At 44.2% G+C, this 18,901-nt stretch overlaps 1 protein-coding gene across 3 annotated transcripts in view; it reads left to right on the top strand.

Moving 5' to 3' along the window:
• The window catches only part of Ebf4 (EBF family member 4), a 68,212-nt gene extending 67,128 nt beyond the window's left edge, over positions 1-1,084 (top strand). For all 3 annotated transcript variants that reach the window (XR_007834445.1, XM_051183398.1, XM_051183396.1), the window contains 2 exons: positions 37-112; positions 304-1,084. Coding sequence is in view for 2 of the 3 variants with exons in the window: in XM_051183398.1 (XP_051039355.1) it covers positions 37-107 (71 nt within the window). In the remaining variant the exon portion in view is untranslated. The remainder of the gene's footprint in view (positions 1-36; positions 113-303) is intronic.
• Positions 1,085-18,901: the final 17,817 nt, after the last annotated feature.

The raw sequence follows: 18,901 nt of genomic DNA, 5'->3' as shown, positions 1-18,901 counted from the left end.
AGAAGTCTTATTTCCCTCTCTCCTTGGTGACCACAGACCAGCCTTTTGAAGATACTGACAAGTTCCACTCTGCAGCCCGGGGACTCCAGGGCCTGGCATACTCTTAATTATGGTAGGTGTCTATTTTTCAGTCTTCCTCTTTCACGTGGTCCTGGAATGGGTTTGGCAGGGTTGGGGAGTTGAGGTCCAAGTCTTCCTTGTGCCTGTCTAGATAACTGACTAAGGTACATGGAAGGAAATGGCTTCCTATCCCCTTGCAGCCAGCCTTCCTCCAAGACTTTCTTCTCCTTCTGTTCCCACCAGGTCTGCAGGAGCTGCCCCCAATGAGGCTGGACTGGAGGTCCTTCTGGATTCATGCTCATGGCCGGGATGGCAGCACAAACAGATATAGGGTCAAGACCTCAATCCCTGGGATGCAGAGGCCTTCACCTCTGTGCTCAAGGCCCCCTGCATACCCATAGACCCTCATACTTACCTCCCTTTCTTGGGGCACATTAGATGCCCAGCACTGTGAGGATACTCTTGGCAAGAGAGCATCAGGGGGAGGTGTTGGGATGTCAGACCTTACCCACTGGATTGGTTCCTCTGTAAGAGGTGGATTTTGTGAAGACCAGAGATGTTGGTAAGATGAGCAAGCATTAGGAACCATGGGAACAAGGACATCTCAGGGAGAGGTGGTCTAGACGAGGTCCTGTTTGCATCTGACCAATCTCATCTGGCCTAGCAGCCCACTTTCTCTCATGAACTAGTTGATGTCTAGCAGTCTCAGGAGGCCCATTCAGGCTCCCATGGAGCTGCCCACAAGCCACTGGACCCCCAACGGCTGCCCCAACTTCCTCTGAAATTAGCACATTCATGCAGATCCCATCACACCTCCTTGTGAGGGGATGTAGGCATGGAAGAGGCTCAGAAGGGCCTCCTGAATTTTGACTCTTACCCCAATGGATGTTTCTTGAATTTTTTTCCTGTACCACCACACACCCAACTCTAGTTGGCCCCAAAGAACAGCCTGGCTGACCCTTGGTGGCCTCACACTCTGCTGAGTTTGGACAAAGTGGAGCAATAAACCAGATGCAGGTGGCCACGTAGGCTGTCTTGCCTGCTTCCTTGGTCTGCTTTTCTCAGTGGCTCTGTAGCCCTCCTAAGGCCACTTTGTGTCTCAAGCTTTTAAAACATCTCCCGTGATCAGCTGAGAGATTAGCCCCTGTGTTGAGCCTTCTAGATGGACTCAGTCCTGACAGTGTTGTCTGAGGACATGATCAGGAATTTAGAACTTGGTAATTCTGACCATCTTTCCAAGGCCAAGATGAGGGTTTTGAGACATTGCTGAGAATTAGAACAGAGCATGTTAAATACTAACCTAGAGCAAGGCGGTGGTGGTGCATGCCTTTGATCCCAGCATTCTAGAGGCAGAGGCAGGCAGATCTCTGTGAGTTTGAGACCAGCCTAGTCTACAGATTAAGTTCCAAGACAGTCAGAGCTGTTACACAGAGAAACCCTGTCTCTAAAAACAAAAACAAAATCCTAACCTAGATGTGTAGGGGTGCAGAAATGAAATCACATATCAGTGGGCAGCTTACAGGTCTCAGGTTGCCCCTTTGATCACACTTCTACCCCTCTTCCCCAGACCCCTTTTGGCTTTACCTAAGAGTTTAAAAGGAGCATAGTAAAAAATTCCCTTGGCCTATTCACCCACCCAGATTGCTGCCAGGTTTCCAGACCTGAGACATACTACTCCCTAGGTAAGGTCAGCTTCTCTCCTGAAAGCCAGTTTGTTTTTTTTTTTTTTTTTTTTTTTTTTTTTCTTTAAATCCAATATTCAGTGAGTCCAATGCCCAGTCTGGACCTCAGGCATTTGGAAACCCTGTCTTTACCACCACCACCACCACCACCACCAATGCCCTGCAGCCTTCTGGGGAAGCATCCTTGTTCTTGTCCTTGGAGATATCCACTTGTTCTCTAGTGTTCTTGGACAGAATCTAGGATTCCTCTCACTTGGGATGCATGATTCACACACCCTCACCCTGCCAGTGCTTGGCCTCTCCTGCTGTCCCAGATGGAAGCCCACACAGAAAAGCAAAGCTTATCTACCCAAGCCTGTTCCATTCAATTACAAGCCTTTCTTACCTAGCCCAGCCTTCCAAGGGCCAGCCTCTGCAGACTCTAATCTGTACTGGAGACAACTGGCAACTGGATGATGGTTACATTCTGGTTCCACAATTGGGTCAGGTGTCATGATCAATATAAAATGAGATATAATATCTGTCTTTCCTCAGTGATCCCATCACTGAAACACCATTTCAGTTTACATTTACACACACACACACACACACACACCAGTCAGTTCCAGGTAAATTATACATCAAAATGAGAAACCCGAAACAATTGTCTCATCCCTCTGAAGATAAGCATCCTTCTGCCAGAGTGACTCTGAGTTCTGTTTCCCACTGACACACTTTTTAAATTTAAAATAAAAACTTTATTATTATTTGTCTCTGTGTGTGTGTGCGTGCGCACACATGTGTTGTGTGTCTGTCACAGTATGAGTGTGGTGTCAAAGGTCAGAACTAACTTTCAGAAGTCTGCTATCTCCTTCCAAGGTGGAATTCAGGGATGCATGGAAGAGCTTTTACCCACTCACCAGCCTGGCAGACAGTTTAGTTTTGATTCCTTGTTTACTTATTTGTTGATTGTGTGTGTGTGTGTGTGTGTGTGTGTGTGTGTGTGTGTGTGTGCGCGCGCGCGCGCGTACATGAAGACACAAGTATTAAAGACATTTTAGGTTGTTCACATAGACAGAGGTCTATCTTCTAAAAGAGGATTTTTCCACATAAGAAATAGTCACAGTCTACAGCACCTTTCTCCCCTAGAAAAGACTTTTCAGGGTTTGTGATTCTCTGGTCTTGCTTCTTTGCCTGGAGTAACCACTGTCCTCCAGTCCATGCACACTTTTGCATTTTTATCGTCAAGCTTCTGCTTTCTGCTATCATCTCAGCGGCAATAGCCACAACTAGTGGATGATGGGACAGAATGAGCCTACAAGTCTGAGGTTTATGAAACAGCCATCAATATGAGAGCCTGATGTTCGTGCAGCAGGGACCACAAATGTGGACCCTAGAGTCTTTACCACTCTGCTCTTCCGTGCTCCCCTTCTCTTCAATGCCATTATTAGTTGTGTCTGTTTTTTTGTTTGTTTAGTTGGTTTTTTGGTTTGTCATTTTTTAGAAAAGGATCTCAATATGGGCCCCAGGCTGGCCTCAAACTCACAGAGATCTGCCTGCCTCTGAGTGCTGCTGGGATTAAAGGTGTGCACCACCACACCCAGCTAGATTCAATTTCTGTGTTGTGGTGACGAAATGATCAAATGTACTTGTTTTTAACTGAAAAGTATGCCCAGCGCTATTTGTTACGCTTTCTGTCTTTCTCACATCTCACTGCAGTGGAGATTAATCACAAATCAAATGTCTATGCAATGGTCTATTCTATATTCTCTATTCTGATCTATTGATCATTTTGTCTATCATACAATACCACAGTATCTTAACAACTTTAGATAAACAACAAGCTTTTCTATGTACTACAGTGTCTTAGAATTTCTATTGATATGATAAACACCGTGACCAAAAGCACTTGGGCAGGAAAGGGTTTATTTCATCTTACAGCTTATAGCCCATCATCCAGGGAAGTCAGGGTGGACTCAAGGCCGGAACTTGAAGGCAGAACCTGATGCAGAAACTATGGAGGAGTGATGCTTACTGGCTGTTCCCACGCTTGCTCGGCCTGCTTTCTTACAAGCACCACTGACCACCATCCAGGGATGGTGCTGTCCACATCAGTCAAGAAAATTTACAGGCTTCCTCACAGGCCAGTCTGGTGGCGGCATTTTCTTCATTGAGGTTCCCTCTTCCCAAATGGATATAGTTTGTATTAAGTTGGCATACAACCAGCAACACATGCATCAAGGTATCCTGAGAGGTTTTAATGTCTGGTTCTGAGCTTCCAATACTCCTTCTTGTTCTTTAGTTACAGTTATAAGAATAAAATCAGGAGACGGGGGAGAGGGTGGTCCCAAGGGTCCCAAGTGAGTGGGGTCCCAAGGTAAGGGACCACGTGGGAGAGCATAGCAGGTTCCGTAGCAGGTGAGGGTGACCGGGGCGGATGGTGGAGGGAATAACAAGCCAGGCAAATAAAGCTTAATTGAGGAGTTTATTTAGACAGGGAATGAGGGAGAAGGGAAGAGACATAGAGACACCGGGAACAGAAGAGGAGAGAGGGCGGGGGGGGGGGGAGAAGAAGAGGAGGGTAGCTGGTGGCCAACTGAAAGCAGGAGAGAGAGAGAAAGAGAGAGGAAGAGAGCAAAAGAGAAAATAAGTGGGCAGGGGTCTGACTTTCAAAGGGGTCCTTTACACCTGCCTGCAGACTAGTACTCACGGAACCCTGGGCTGACCAGAGTGCTGCCTGAGTGCATTCTGCCAGGTGACAGGGGCAGGCCAGCGTAATGCCTGAATCCTTACACTTCTGCCTCAGTTTCCCAAGTTCAAGGTTACAGATGTGTGTTGCCATGCCAAGGATGTTGTTAAATTTAAAATGCATTTACTATTTTTAAAAACATGCTGGATTTTCATTGACGTTATATTCAGTTTCTAAATCAATTAGTGTAGAACCAGCAACTTACATACTTTGACCTTGGAATGTTGTTTTTGCAGTTCTCCATCGATTTCACTTAAAACTTACCAGTGAGGGTGAGGCTTTTGACATTCCCAGGACACATGCTCTCACAGTCTTTCTGTCCCTTTTTCTGAAAGTTACTAGGTACAAGAGCTGTACTGGCATATGATCCATAACTGCATTTTGGTTGGTTGTGGTATTCTGTAATGGTCTCTGCAACAAAGAGAAATTTCCTTGGTGAAAGGTGAGAACTACACGTATCTATGAGTATAAGGACAAATATTTAGACTGCAGTTAGGAGAAACATACACACAAGAAACATTATATAGACTGAGCAGGTTGTATTTATATATTTGGAATATATCTATACATATATGTACATAAAAACAATTAATGAAAAAGAAGCCATGAATCTGAAGGAGAAAGAAAGGTTATATGGGAGGGTTTGGAGGGAGGAAAGGGAAGGGGGGAAATTATGTAATTCTATTATAATCTAAAAACATAAAAAATAAAATTTAAAAATATTTAAAGACTGTTCATCTTGCACATCATTTACTTTAAGTATTTTATATAATTGTACATTTCACTAAGTTTTTGTTATAAATACTTAAGTGAATGTCACTTAGAAGCACAACTGATTTTTTTAAAATAACATCTTTACATCCAGCATCACACTTCAATCTGTAATATTTTATCAATAGATTGTCTTAAGTATGTATCTTTTTAAGTATTTCATCTACAAACTATTTAATCTTAAACATCACTTACAGTTTTTATTTTTTTTATTTATTTTATATAACCAAGTCCATTTAAATGAAAACAAACATTTATAGACAATATTTGGGAGTTTGGGCATCGTTCTTTCCAAACTACTTCCTGCTGGTAAGGGGCGCTGTCATGGGGGATTCTAAGAAGTACAGTTTTTATTTTAATTTCTATTTCATGTCTAAATGTACTGCTTAGAATCTTCAGTTTGATGGTGAATAAAAGTTAGTGATAGTGAACATCTTTATTCTTAAACCTGGATGGCAGACTTTAGCATTTCACCACTAAGTATTGTGTTTGACTTATATTTATCATTAAGTCTAATTTTTAATTAAAAATTGGGACCGAATTCCAATTGTTTCAAAATACTTTTCTAGTTATACACCTAATTTTAAACCATTGTATTAACTATTGAATGACAAGTTTAGTGATGGACTGCTGCTACATGTCCTCTGCCTGGGTGTATTAATTGCTAATATGTGGCCCCATTCTCTTCCTCTTCCTCTCCTACTCTTGTCCTTCCTACTTCTCAGCACATAAAAATATGTATTTCTATGACTTCTGGGAAACAAAATGCAGAAATCTACATGCCATATCTATTTTTCTTTCCATGCTAGCTTATTGTACCTCCTGGGATCCAGGGAGAAGAAAATATGAGAACAAATTACTCGTGGTCATTCGACCTCCCTATAACTCATCATCTTTTTACCGTCCATCTAACTGTGTGATTCCAGTCCAGCTAGGCGCCACAGCTCTGGGTCCGCTCTGTTGGAAATCCCGAAGAGCCCCATTGGATGACCTGCCTAGAAGCCCTTGTATCTACTCGATGCACAAAGGTGTCCAAGTGCCTCACCTTACTCTAATAGGGTGTCAGCACCCAGGGGAAGGGGTTGGGAGGAGGGAGTCTGGGTTTGCCACTACAGGAACTGCTTGGGTGAGGATGAGTAGGAGGGTTTTGAGTACACAGATTCCAGCTAGAGAGAGAACAAAATAGACTTCTTGACTTCAAAGATAAAGCTGAGGCTTCCCAGCAGGGAGTAACAGAACAAGACTGTTTTGAGCTTCATTCCTTTTGATTGATTGGGCGATTGAGAGCAAAGGAGCCAAGCATTTAAAGGGAGAAGGGGAAATGCCATCAAATGGCAGGTTTGCTGTTCATTGAACTTAGTATTTAAGTATTTGTTTCACTTTTAACTCTGTGCTCATGTATAAAAGTATCTGAGGAGGTTAGAGGTGTTAGATGCCTCTGGAAAGGGAGTTACAGGCCACCTGCAACATGGGTACTGGAAACTGAACTCAGGTCCTCTGAAACAGCAGTATTCACTCTTAACATTGACCCATCTCTCCAAACCTGGAGCCCAGCACTTTAGCATCTTAGTTCTCCAAAGCTTTCCTCTCCCTTCTGCCAGCCTGAGAATGGAAGCTGTCCCAGTGCACCCTTGGCTAGGGGTGGCGGCAACAGGCTGTAGGGAGCCCTGTTAGCTATTGTGAGCCTGCTCCCTGCATGCATTCGTGTCCTTACCCAGAACTGACTCAACTCTCACCCAGTCGTTCTTTGACTGGTACTCATTCAAATCTGACCAGCGTTGGTTTCTGTGGTAAAAACTGGTTACTCTGGGCCACTCCTGGATCCCTTCTTGAGAAGCTGGGCCTAGAGGTTCACCCTGCCAAGACAAACTGGTTACTGGTGAAATGTGGTGGAGCAGATGCTGAAAATGCCCAAACTTGGCAGGCCTGTCAGTAGGTCCGTCTTCCAGTTTCCCCAGCATGGAGTCCTGCAGAATCAGGCCAGAAGCATTTACCAAGGGCTGTCAGACATCTCTCTGAGCCCTTGTGGAGTGAGACAATGTTGGTCTTACCTGAAATCTGAAGAGCCCATCAATACACTTAAGGTTGACAGAACTCTAAATCCAGTTCCCCTCAAAGCAGCTCAGAATCAAAGACATGGGGAGAGGTGTGTGCCAGGTATGGGTTTGCAGTAGCAGGAGAAAGCTGGCAAGGCCTTTCCTTCCCTCCACATAGCCAATGTGATGGTGCTACATTGCCCTTAAATCCATAATTTATTCATCATGCACTATAATCTGAGGTGGGAGACCCTGAGCACATTTGGATGTGCATGAAAGTTCTCTCTGGAAGAGGACAAGAGAGGTCAGGGGGTATTTTTGGTATAATGTCATCTCCACGGAAGCTCTGGAGGCTGTAGGATACCACAGTGGGATCTCTTTTGTGAAAAGATATAGCTTTATTATTCCTGTGCTCCTGGTAATTGGCTGCTGGCTGCCAGAGTGGTAACCTGGGCAAAGCAGCTCCCATGGGCAATACTTGGGAGAAGGAAGAAATTGTGCGCAAAGTTAGTGGCCAGCACTCACCAAAATGGAGGGATGAGTATAGTATAGTGGTTGGTGAAATGTTTCTTCCCAGATAATAGGTCTCCCCACTGGTGCAGTAAGCCAGATCAAGCTGATCAAGGAAAGCAACAGGCCTATTGAGAACAAAGCATCTCCCAGTGGATTCACCGATCTCAGAGAACAAAGCCAGAGGTGTGTCCCCAAGCTAAGGCAGTGAGGTTTTACAAACCTTAGGTGATGATGTGCCAGCCAGGACCTGGGACTGTGTCCAGTTGTGGTCAAAAGCTAGTTCCCTGAGTGGACACTTGGGTGTCATTCCTTTGCTCAGAGTTTTTCCAGTGCAGGAGAGGTTGGAGGAAATAGGGCAGGTGGGGTTTTCCAGCTTGTGCAGAGCTAGCTGGAAGCTCCAACCCAACATTTGGCAAAGGGGACCTGGAGGAGACACTGTGCCCATCTGCCTAGTGTCTCCAGGGAAAGGAGTTAGGTCTCCTTTATGCCATCCCCACTTTTTGAGTGGTGAAGACTCTACTTCTGCAAGTGAAGTTTGTAGGATGCATCCTAGGCCATTGAAAGGCAGGGAGTATATGTCCTCCCATAATGCCAGAGGACACAGATAGCAAGTAAGCACTTGACTAACAATCGTCAGTTGTTGAAAGGGCTGTGATACTGTTTTAGTTATGGCTTCTATTTCTGTCATCAAATACAAACTTGGGGAGGAAAGGGTTTGTTTCAGATTACAATTTCCAGGCCATATTCCATTACTGAATGAATGTGGGAAGATTTTTCTGTCTTGCCAATCAGCTCCCAAATAACCCCACAGAAACTTCTTATTAATTATGAAAGCTTGACCGATAGCTTAGGCTTGTTTCTAACTAGCTCTTACAGCTTGGATTAACCCATTTTTATCAGCCTACTCTTTGTCTCATGGCTTTATTACCTTTATTCTGTACTGCCCATGCTGCTTCCTCTCCATCTGGCTGATGACTCTGCCTTTCTTCTTCCCAGCATCTTCTGTGTCTGGAAACCCTGCCTGCTAAACCAACCACAGTGATATATCTCCACATGGTGTGAAGGAATATTCTATAACACCTGAGGGAAGTTGAGGCAGAAACTTAAGCAGGGCAGGAGCCCGGAGGCAGGGGCTAACATAGAGCTGGTGCAGGAGGAGTTCTGCTTACTGGCTTGTTCCCCATATCTTGTTCAGTCTACTTTCTTATAGCATTCAGGACCATTAGCCTAGAGGTGTCATTGCCCACAGAGAGCTGGACCCTCCCACACTGATACCAATCACCAAGAAAATGGCCCACCTGAAATCTTATGAGGACATCATTTCAGCTGAGTTTCCCTCTTCCCACATATGTCTAGGTTTGTGTCAAATTGGCAAAGCCACCCAGCAGTGTCGACATTAGTTCTGTTGAACCATATCTCTGGTTGCTACAGACTTCACAAAAAAGCTGGTCAAAAGCTTGTCCCCCATCACATTGCCAAAGGTTGGGTTCCCTTTCCTTTCTCCCTTGGCTTCTAGGTCAGGTGACCCTCTGCCAGTCCCCAGGGTGGGATGAGGGATGGTGATCTTACTGTCCCCTAGTCTCACTGGAGTGTCTTGACATCAGGTCTTCTTCTCCTGGTCCTTGGATACTGGAAAACAACAAAACAAAACAAAAGCAAAACAATGGGACCTGCTCTATTTCTTCCTCTATGCTGCTTAATTAGCAGTCTCCTTTAGGCAGCTCTAGGGACCACTCACTAATAGAGGCGATGACAGAAAGGAGGTGAAGGGGAGCCCGGGGACATGAGACAATGTCCAGAGAACAAAGACACCATGCTCTGGGAGAGTAAGTGCTGAGAAAGAAGCCCTGAGCAGGGGAGCTAAGGGGAAGGAAGGGTTCTAAGACAAACCCTACTATTCCTGTAACTCCACACACAAAACTGTCCTGTTTCCGGCTACACCAGCAAAGGCCGGGTAGAAAGCACCGTTTTTCACCATCCTGAAGTTGCAGGGAACAGTGTCAGGTAAGACTAAGTAAACCCTGCCATGTTCATCCAGTGAAGCCCCCTCCCACCCACACTGTCTCTTAATTCCTCAGTGAAGACCACATAAGAAACCAGCATTTCTACCCCTACTCAGCAGCTACAAAGTGCTGCTCAGCCCCCCTTCGGGGCTGGTGTCGCTAGAAGCCTAGTGAAAGGTCGGGACGTAGATAGCCCAAAGTTTCTCCTTCACTGACACCATGGTGTCACAGAGATTACAGTTAGAGCCAGACTCCCTACCCTTGTCTATCAGTAAAAAGAAATAGCTCTTTCGGAACCAACCTTGGTCATATGGAAAACCTGAATTTGCTACCCCCATCTGACAAAGCACAGCCCCCTCCACATACAATGATAGGCACCAGTAAAAAGCTAGTTATAATATAAAGTTATCAGGTATGGTGGCACAGGTCTTTAATCCCAACACTCAGGAGACAGAGGCAGGTGCATCACTGTGAGTTTGAGGTCAGCCTAGTCTACATATCAAGTTCCAGGCCAGGCAGACATACTAAGGCCCTGTCTCAAAACAATTAAAAAAATTCAAATCAAAAAAGACCTTGGAGGGGCTGGAGAGATGGCTCAGTAGTTAAGAGCTCTGGCTGCTCTTCCAGGGGTCCTGAGTTCAATTCCCAGCAACCACATAGTTGCTCACAATTATCTGTAATGAGATCTGGTGCCCTCTTCTGGCCTGCAGACAGAACACTGTATACATAATAAATAAGTCTTTAAAAAAGAGACCTTGGATACAACAAAAAATTAATATAATTAACAGAGATGATTTCCAATGGATTTCATTTTGAGCACAGTGCATATGAAATCTCTATACAATTTAGAAAAAGGCATTTCTTCCTCATGCAGAAAAAAATGCATTTTTATTTCTTGAGAATAATACTTTGGATAAACACACAGAAAGAACAGGGAATTTTTCCAGGCGTCTCATGAAGGGAGGAATTGTTTTTCCAAACCTATTGACTCGGAAAGCCACAATCAGATGTTATCAATCTGTGCCCACTTGTTGCTTTCAACATTTGTGGGAGGAGCTGCTTTCAGGGCTTCCAGCAAATGGTTTTAGGTCTAGTCACCACATCTTAAGCAAGCATGCATTGTTTTGAGTCAGGGGCAAGAATGGATCACAAAGAAATAGGGAATATAGTAAAATCAAAGCTACATATTTAGTGGAGCTTGTAGGAGTTAATTACGTTGGAAGCCCAAAGTATAATAAGATTGATTGCATTGTTGTTCTTAAAGGTCAGTTAATTCTAAACAGGCTGAGTATTCAGTATGTCAACAGAAGGAGTGCAGGGCTCTAAATGGTCTCAAAGCATAGCATTAACTTGGCTACAGGTTGATGAACATTTGATTTGTAAAGGCAAACTTTAAACAGCATTTCACAATGTGTTTCTTAAAATTGTTTATGAGTAAGGGTATTTTTGCCTGTATGCATGTCTGTGCACCATGTGTGTTCCCACAAAGGTCAGAAGAGGACATTGGAATCCTTTAAAGTTACAGACTGTTGTGAGCTGCCATTTGGGTGTTTGGAACTGAACCCATGACCTTTGGAAGAGCAGCCATTGCTTGTAACTACTGGACCATCTCTCCAGTGTGTGTGTGTGTGTGTGTGTGAATTCACTGTGTTAATCTTTGCTGTGCAATTAAAGGATGAGATCCACTCATTAAACTGATGTGAGATTTGCACATACCACTTTTGCTGTTCATTTTCTCTAACTCCTCTTGTGTTAAAATTTTTTTTCTTAACCAGTAACCTGAGTCTGGGCTGGTAACAGAGGGCCAGGATACATCCATATCTGGGTGACCTTTGCTGCTACTCAATGATATGGTCGCATCTGGGCCCGAGCTGCAGCTGAGGGCCATATCAGGGTCCATGGCTGAACTGCAGCCAGGGTCTGTGCTGATGTCCGATGCTCTTGCTACCATCGAAGGTTATAAAGACACCCAAGATCAAGGGCCAAGTTAGTGTCTCAAGGCCATACTGCGGCTGGGACAGTGGTGACATCCAGACCACGCTGCTGCTAAGGACCATGCTGGGGTCCAGGATCCTGCAGCAGCTGGGGGTTTGACCCAGACATGATTCTGCACTGCCGCTAATGGTCACATGGAAGCCCAGGGTTGGGGCTGCAACCTGAGGCCTTGGTGTCCGACAACCACACAGCTGCCAGAACTATTCCCACCTGAGTGGCCATTCCCTCCACCCAGAGCTAGGATGTTGTCTGGGCCTAAGCTGCTGCCTAGGGCCATGTCTGGGTCTATGGTCCAGCTGGGGTCTGCGTTGGTGTCTTTGGCCAGTGGTACTTCAGGAGGCCTTAGGAATCAGGCACGATGAAATCAGAGGGCTATATTGAGCCAGCCCCACCCTTCACTGCCCTGGGAAAGCTGACCTTACCTCCCGCTGCCCACTTCAGCAAGAAAGCTGGGCCCTGCACTTAGGAGAGAGGGCCCCCACTCTGTACCATAGGTGAAGATGAACCTACCCTGAGGGAATGCAGGTTGCAGAGCTGATCCACCACCACACCTGAGGCAGGTGGCCTCAGCACCTCAATCTGACCTAACTGATTAACACCCACGCCCACAACTTGGCGTTGTGGGTTGACCCTCCCCAGCATCAACCACATCTGTGTACTTCGAGAGCTTATGAATGGACTGGTCCTGCAGAACAATACCCGCAGGACCTCCAGGACATGGGATACCCCAGAAGAGCTCGGGTGAAGATCCGGTGTGGATGGTGTACCAAAAACCAGAGGCCTTGAGCTAGACCAATGACTAACTGAAATGGACAGTTGCCAGTCAAGCTGATGGGACAAGGAGCACACTTCATGACACACTGGAACCTCCAGTGCCATCAGGATGGCGGAAGAGATGTGGAGAGGCAAGAGAGAAGGAGAAGGAAGCAGAGATTTTGTTTTTGTTTTTGTTTTTGTTGTTCTGTTTTGTTTTAATGGTGTTTTTCTTTCTATTGTTCTTGCTTTTGTTTGCTTGCTTGATTACTTTGTTTTGTTTTCTTTTATGGTGAGAGGATACAACAGGGATGAGAGGGAAATATAGGGGTCCAGGAGAGAACAGAATTGGGGTGCATGATGTGAAACCCCCAAAGATTCAATAAAGAAGTTAAATAATTTTCTTCTGTATCATTTAAGTTCCCATCTCTCCCTTTACTATTTCCTTTGAGTTACTTTCTCAGTGGTTACCATGGGGACTGTAATGCCATTCAACAGGGCTGTCCAGCTTTCATGGTGTGCGAGAACTCCATCTACTCTTCCACAACCCTGCTCCTTCGGCATCTCCTCTGTGCTCTTGTCACACAAACTCTATTTTATTCACTATATATTTGCCAGTGTAGACCATTTGTGTAAGGAGTAAGGTTTTTCCCTGCTGGTCGGGACCCATTGCGGCGCCAGCCCCAATTAACACACAGAGACTCTGTATTTGATATAATGCTGTTGGCCAGGTACTTGTTTCTTATCGGCTAGCTCTGTCTTAAGTATTAACCCATTTCTATTAATCTAAGTATTTCCACATGGTCTCATCTTACTAGAGAATGGGCCCGGACCTCTGTTCTCCAGTCTCTCCATGTTGACCCCTCCCTACTACTTCCTCTCTCCTCCTTGTCTTCTAGTCCCACCTATCTTGCTTTCCTATTGGCCAACAGTGCTTTATTCATTAGCCAGTATGAGAAACATATTTACAGAATGACATCTCCCATCATCTCCTCTTGTCTGTCTAAATAAAAAGAAGGGTTTTAACCTTAACATAGCAAAATATATCACACAACAGTTATCAAATAAGAATCACAGTTAATATTTAGTCCATTAATAATCAGTAAGATTTAAGAAAATATTCCATCATCTATTCTATCTTTGTGAGTCTAAAGTCCTATATGTAACTTATCTGTAATCCTAACTAAGGAAAACTATAACCATAACTGTCTTCAACTCCTTCAAAGACCACAGAAGGATAACATATAAACTCTAGAATGACAGAGACAACTCGCCTGGTCAGTCACCCAAAGTTCTGTAATGTTCCATCTTCTCCCATCATATTTGTAACCGCTTCAAGATAAAATTCACAACTCTATAATTTATTCATTCCAATAATACAGTTCAGTGGTTTTCTGTGGGGAACCCCAGAGCAAAGTTAACATCTTAACAGACATCTTTCCTACTACTCTCTTAGATACTAACATACTGGTAATTTTCCATTCCCCTATGACTGTTTTCCTGTTAAGCATATGATGCAGCCTGACCCGGAAACAGTCTCAGCTGCAGGCTTATCGTATAGCAACTTATCTTATAGCAGAACACCTGCATCCTGCTTGGAAGGACATTCTGCCTCCCTCACATCCTCCCTTTGGCCCATTTCCTCATTTCTCCACTACTTAAACCCTGTGGTTATATTCATTAAATGAGACTTGATCTCCATCTCTCCAGTCTCTTGTCCCCTCATTCTCCCTCCTTCCCTCAGGGTCCCCGTCGACTGACTCCAAGAACCAGGGCAGTTTTCAATATAGTTGTGGAGGTATATATCACTATCAACACATTCAGTTTTAGAAATGGGAAAGACAAAGTAAAGCCACTAAGACAAACACAAAACCTGTTTTCTTCAAGACTCTTCCCAATTGTGTCCACTGCTACACATTAGTTTGTTTTCTGTATCAACTGATTTGCCTACACTGAACATTTCATACAAAAGGAATCATACAAGTCCAGTTGTGAGGGTGAAGTCTACAATCTCAGCACTTGAGAGGGGGAGGCAGGAGGGTCAGGGACTAAAGGCCACTTTGAGCAGAGTGGCTGAAGAGGTGGCTCCCAGTTAACTGCAACTCTAGTCCCAGGGGCTGTGACTCCAGAAAGCCCTTCTGGCTTCTATAGGCACTATGTGGGGGCACAGACATACACACAGCAAAACATCCATACACATAAACGTAACTTAAAAATTGTGGGGCTGGGCAGTGGTGGCGCCCGCCTTTAATCTCAGCACTCGGGAGGCAGAGGTAGACAGATCTCTGTGAGTTCGAGGCCAGCCTGGTCAAAAAGCAAGTTCCAAGGGCCATTACACAGAGAAACAAACAAACAAAAATTAATTGTGGTAAAACGTACTTAACAGCTTAACTTTATGTCATTATTCTTCCTTGAACTAGTGGTGCCTGGTTGGTGATAGGCAGAGGCCACTGAACTACTTCCCCAGTGCTTTTTTTATTTTCAGGACAGGGACTCCCTAAGCTGCTGGCTTTGAACTTGCATTCTTGCCTTTGTCTCCTGGATAGCTGAGATGGTAGGTGTTTTAAATCATGCCCAGCTCATCATCATCATTTTTTAGGGTACAGGTCAATTACACTAAATATGCTCATGTTGTTGGGCAAATATCACCACTATTTGTCTTCAGAATTCTTCTCGCCTTAGAAAATTCAGGTTCTATACCCACTGTGATTTAAAGGGAAATAAATGCCTGTCCATGGCTCATGTGTTTGAATACTTAGTTCCAGTTGATGGCACTGCTTTGCTTTGCTTTGGGAGGTCGTAGAACTTTCTTTTTCCTCTTTCTTCCCTCCCTTCCTTCCTCCTTCCCTCCCTTCCTTCCTCCCTCCCTTCCCTTCTTTTTTCTTTTGTTTGTTTCTTTGTATAGCCCTGGGTATCCTGGAACTCCCTCTGTAGACCAGTGGGGCTTGAACTCACAGAGATCCACCTGCCTCTGCCTCCCATGGGGTTAAAGGCAGAGGCAGGTGGATCTCTGTGAGTTTGAGGTCAGTCTGGTCTATGGAGCGAGTTCCAGGCCAGGCTCCAAAGCAATACAGAGAAATCCTGTCTCAATAAACAAACAAACAAAAAATAAAAATAAAAGAGTTCTTCAAGATGAATTACTTTTTTAAAAAATAGTATTTGTGAGCACTGATTGGATAATGCTGGGCTGTGGTTGCACTTTAATCCCAGCACTTAAGAGACAGAGGCAGTCAGATCCTTGAGTTCTAGGCCAGCCTGGTTTACAGGGCTAGTGCCAGGACAGCCAGGGCTACACAGAGAAACCCTGTCTCAAAAAAACCAAATGAAACAATTAGATAATCTTGGTTTGTGAGATTCACATTTTTCATTTTTGTTTTCTCTCTTTTCTTTTTCTTTTTTTTTTTTTTTTTTTTTTTTTTTTTTTTTTTTTTGAGACAAAATGACAGGATTTCACCAGCTGGCCTGGAACTCAATATGTACATCAGGTTGGCCTCCAACCTCCAACTCATGGTGATCCTCCTGCCTCTGCTCCTGCCTTTGCAGTGCAGGACATGGCTACCATCCTAGCCCCTGGAATTCTTTTGCCTGTGAATTTTTGTCTTTTGTCTTTGAAAACTGCTCCTGTGGGCTGGAGAAATGACTCAGCAGAAAAAAAGCAGCAACCTGAAGCCAATCTCCAGAACGCTCATGAAGAAATGTTATGGGATACTTAGAGAGAGAAGTGGATTTTGTGCTGAAACTTTGGCTTCTATGAGATTCCTGTTCAAAGACTAGAGCCCCAAACACTGTAGGGTTAAGGCTTTTATGTATTTTGGACTTTTGTGTTTTGTTTTGTTTTGTCTCTTGTGTATGATGGCATACCATCTTGATTGGGTACTTGAAACTATGAAACTTTAATGTTAGTGATGAGACAGTAGACACTCAAGGGCAGTCTAAAAGAATAACGCCTTTAATCCCAGCACTAGAGAGGTCTATAAGGAAGAAGCAAAGGGTCTCATAGGATTTTCAGTTTCCAGTCACAGGGAAGACAGGATCCCCCCAGCCTTGGTAGAGGTAAGAGCTCTCTGGTGGGCTTGGCTCCTTTGCTTTTCTGATATTCAGCATGAACCCTAACATCTGTCTTTGAGTTTTTATTATTCCTGATACACTCTGCATTAACCACTATCCACTACTAAAAGGAGCTTCTCTGACTTAAGGTTGAAAGCAAAACAGATTTATGGACATAAACAATATTTAGAAGACAGTTCAACATGACTAATTGCAAAACAATGATAGTAGGTTCACCTGCCCATAGGGCCTCCCCAGCCATGGGCTTCTGACCAAGTTTACAGTACCAGGCATAAATTTCCTCCTGTGGAGTAGGTCTTCAATCCAATTAGAAGTGGTTGGATATCCCCAAACAGTCAAGACACTGATACACATCTTGTTTATCATCATGCAGAGCAGTACTGGGTAAAACCATATATGTATTTTCTCCCCCAGTGACATGCATAGCACCTTTTAGCACTATAAAAGCTGGACAAGCAAGGAGGATGTTTCATAGTCAGCTAATTGAGTTCTGTATGTCCTACGACCAGTGTGGTGTCTTCAGCAATAGGACCTTATTATAGACTGATTAATGTCCTGACCAGTCCTGCAGCTGTTTAGTCTTAAATACACACCTAGAGGCTTATATTAATTATAAACTATTTGGCCCATTGCTCAGGCTTCTTACTGGCTAGCTCTCTCTTAATTATTTACCCATTCTATTAGTTTGTGTATCTCCAAGTAGTCTTGGCTGGCCTCCACACACATGTGCACCCCTCACACACATGCTGGGCATTCTCCAGGTAAGCCAAGACTACATGGCCCATTTTTAAGTTTTTAAGAAAAGATGTGTGAATGTTTTGCCTGTATGTATGTGTATTGTGTCAATGCATGGTGCCCTTGGAGGCCAGATGAGGGTGCCTCGGAAATGAAGTTAAGGAAAGTTGCAAGCTGCTTTGTGGGAAGTGGGAGCAAAATTTGGGTCCTCTGCAAGAAAAGTAAATGCTGAGATATTTCTCCAGTTCTAGTATTGGCTTATTTTAATCAGATTTCCCCCAAAGTTGCATGTAGGGAGATATTCACTCTGTCCACACCTGTTGCACTGACCACACCCATTGGAGGTGGGGACAGGTGTGGATGTGACCTGGGGGAACTATGTCTGGGGTAGAGGACCCCTGGAGTGCACTCTTGCTTGTGGACAGAGACAGAGAGCATCCAGAGGCATCCGTGGGACCAGGAACCTGCTGGTGTTCATCTTTCTCTGTTGTAAGTTATTTCTCCCTGAATAAATATCTATTCAGCCTGTTTGCTCTGATCCTTATTTTTCCACCATAGTTGCACAATACAGTGACCCTACTCAGTTCTCTCCAGTGTTTCCAACGTGTAGAGAAGCTCACTTAACATTGATTTGAAGTTTGTTTTAGTTTGATTTCCCATATTGTAAAAGGTTGAAGGCCAAGAGCTAAGTATCCCAGACTTCTTTTTATCTGGAATTACTCATATACCCTAGATATCACCAAAGAGATTCTATGGTTCTAGACTTGGGTGTAAAATTGTACAAGAGGAGATGGCATATTTTCTGACAATCACACTAGTTGAAATGTTTAGTTGTTCTGGTACAGATAAAGAAGTTTCTAACATCTGGTCTCTAGTATCTTACCTGCCAATGGAAAGCAAAAGGTGAGTGGCGGTTCCTGTAAAATAATCCTGTAAGATGGCTTGGCATTCCTCAGGTCTTCCTGGACACTGGCTATGTTGTTTAGAATAGGAAGCACTGAAGTCTGCTTCCTAGTCCTCCTGGACATTGTATAAACTAAGACCTCTAGGTGATGCTATCCTCTGCAACTAAGAAATCTGCTGTAACCAGTGAAGTAAAAACAATCCAAAAAAAAAAAAAAACGACCAAACTCTGGAACACAATGGAGAGAAATTTCTGCTGTTCTGAATCGTAAAGGGGCCAAAGGCTTACCTACATTTTACAAACTTCCTTAATGCCTAAGTTAGATTCAACATCAACATAACCAAATACAGAATTATAAACACTGAAGCATACTCCCTTAGCCTACAGACACAGGGGAGGGCCTAGATAGACTTTGATGATCTCTCATGGAAGGCCTCACCCTCCCAGGGGAGTGGATGGGGGATGGGATGGGGGGGTCTGTGGGCGGTATGGGAGGATGGGAAAGGGAACTGGGATCAATATGTAAAAGAAAAAAAAAAAAAAACACTGAAGCAGGGACAGGCAAGATGGTACAGCAGGTGACAAGCTTGATGACCTCTGTTTCCTGAGGCCCACATAGCAGAAGAGAACCGACTTCCAGAAGTTGTCCTCTG

The sequence above is a fragment of the Phodopus roborovskii genome, unplaced genomic scaffold (genome assembly GCF_943737965.1).
Source record: "Phodopus roborovskii unplaced genomic scaffold, PHOROB, whole genome shotgun sequence".
Taxonomy (NCBI): Eukaryota; Metazoa; Chordata; class Mammalia; order Rodentia; family Cricetidae; genus Phodopus; species Phodopus roborovskii.
Note: the sequence above shows the minus strand (reverse complement) of the source record. Positions and strands in the feature narration are given on the sequence as shown.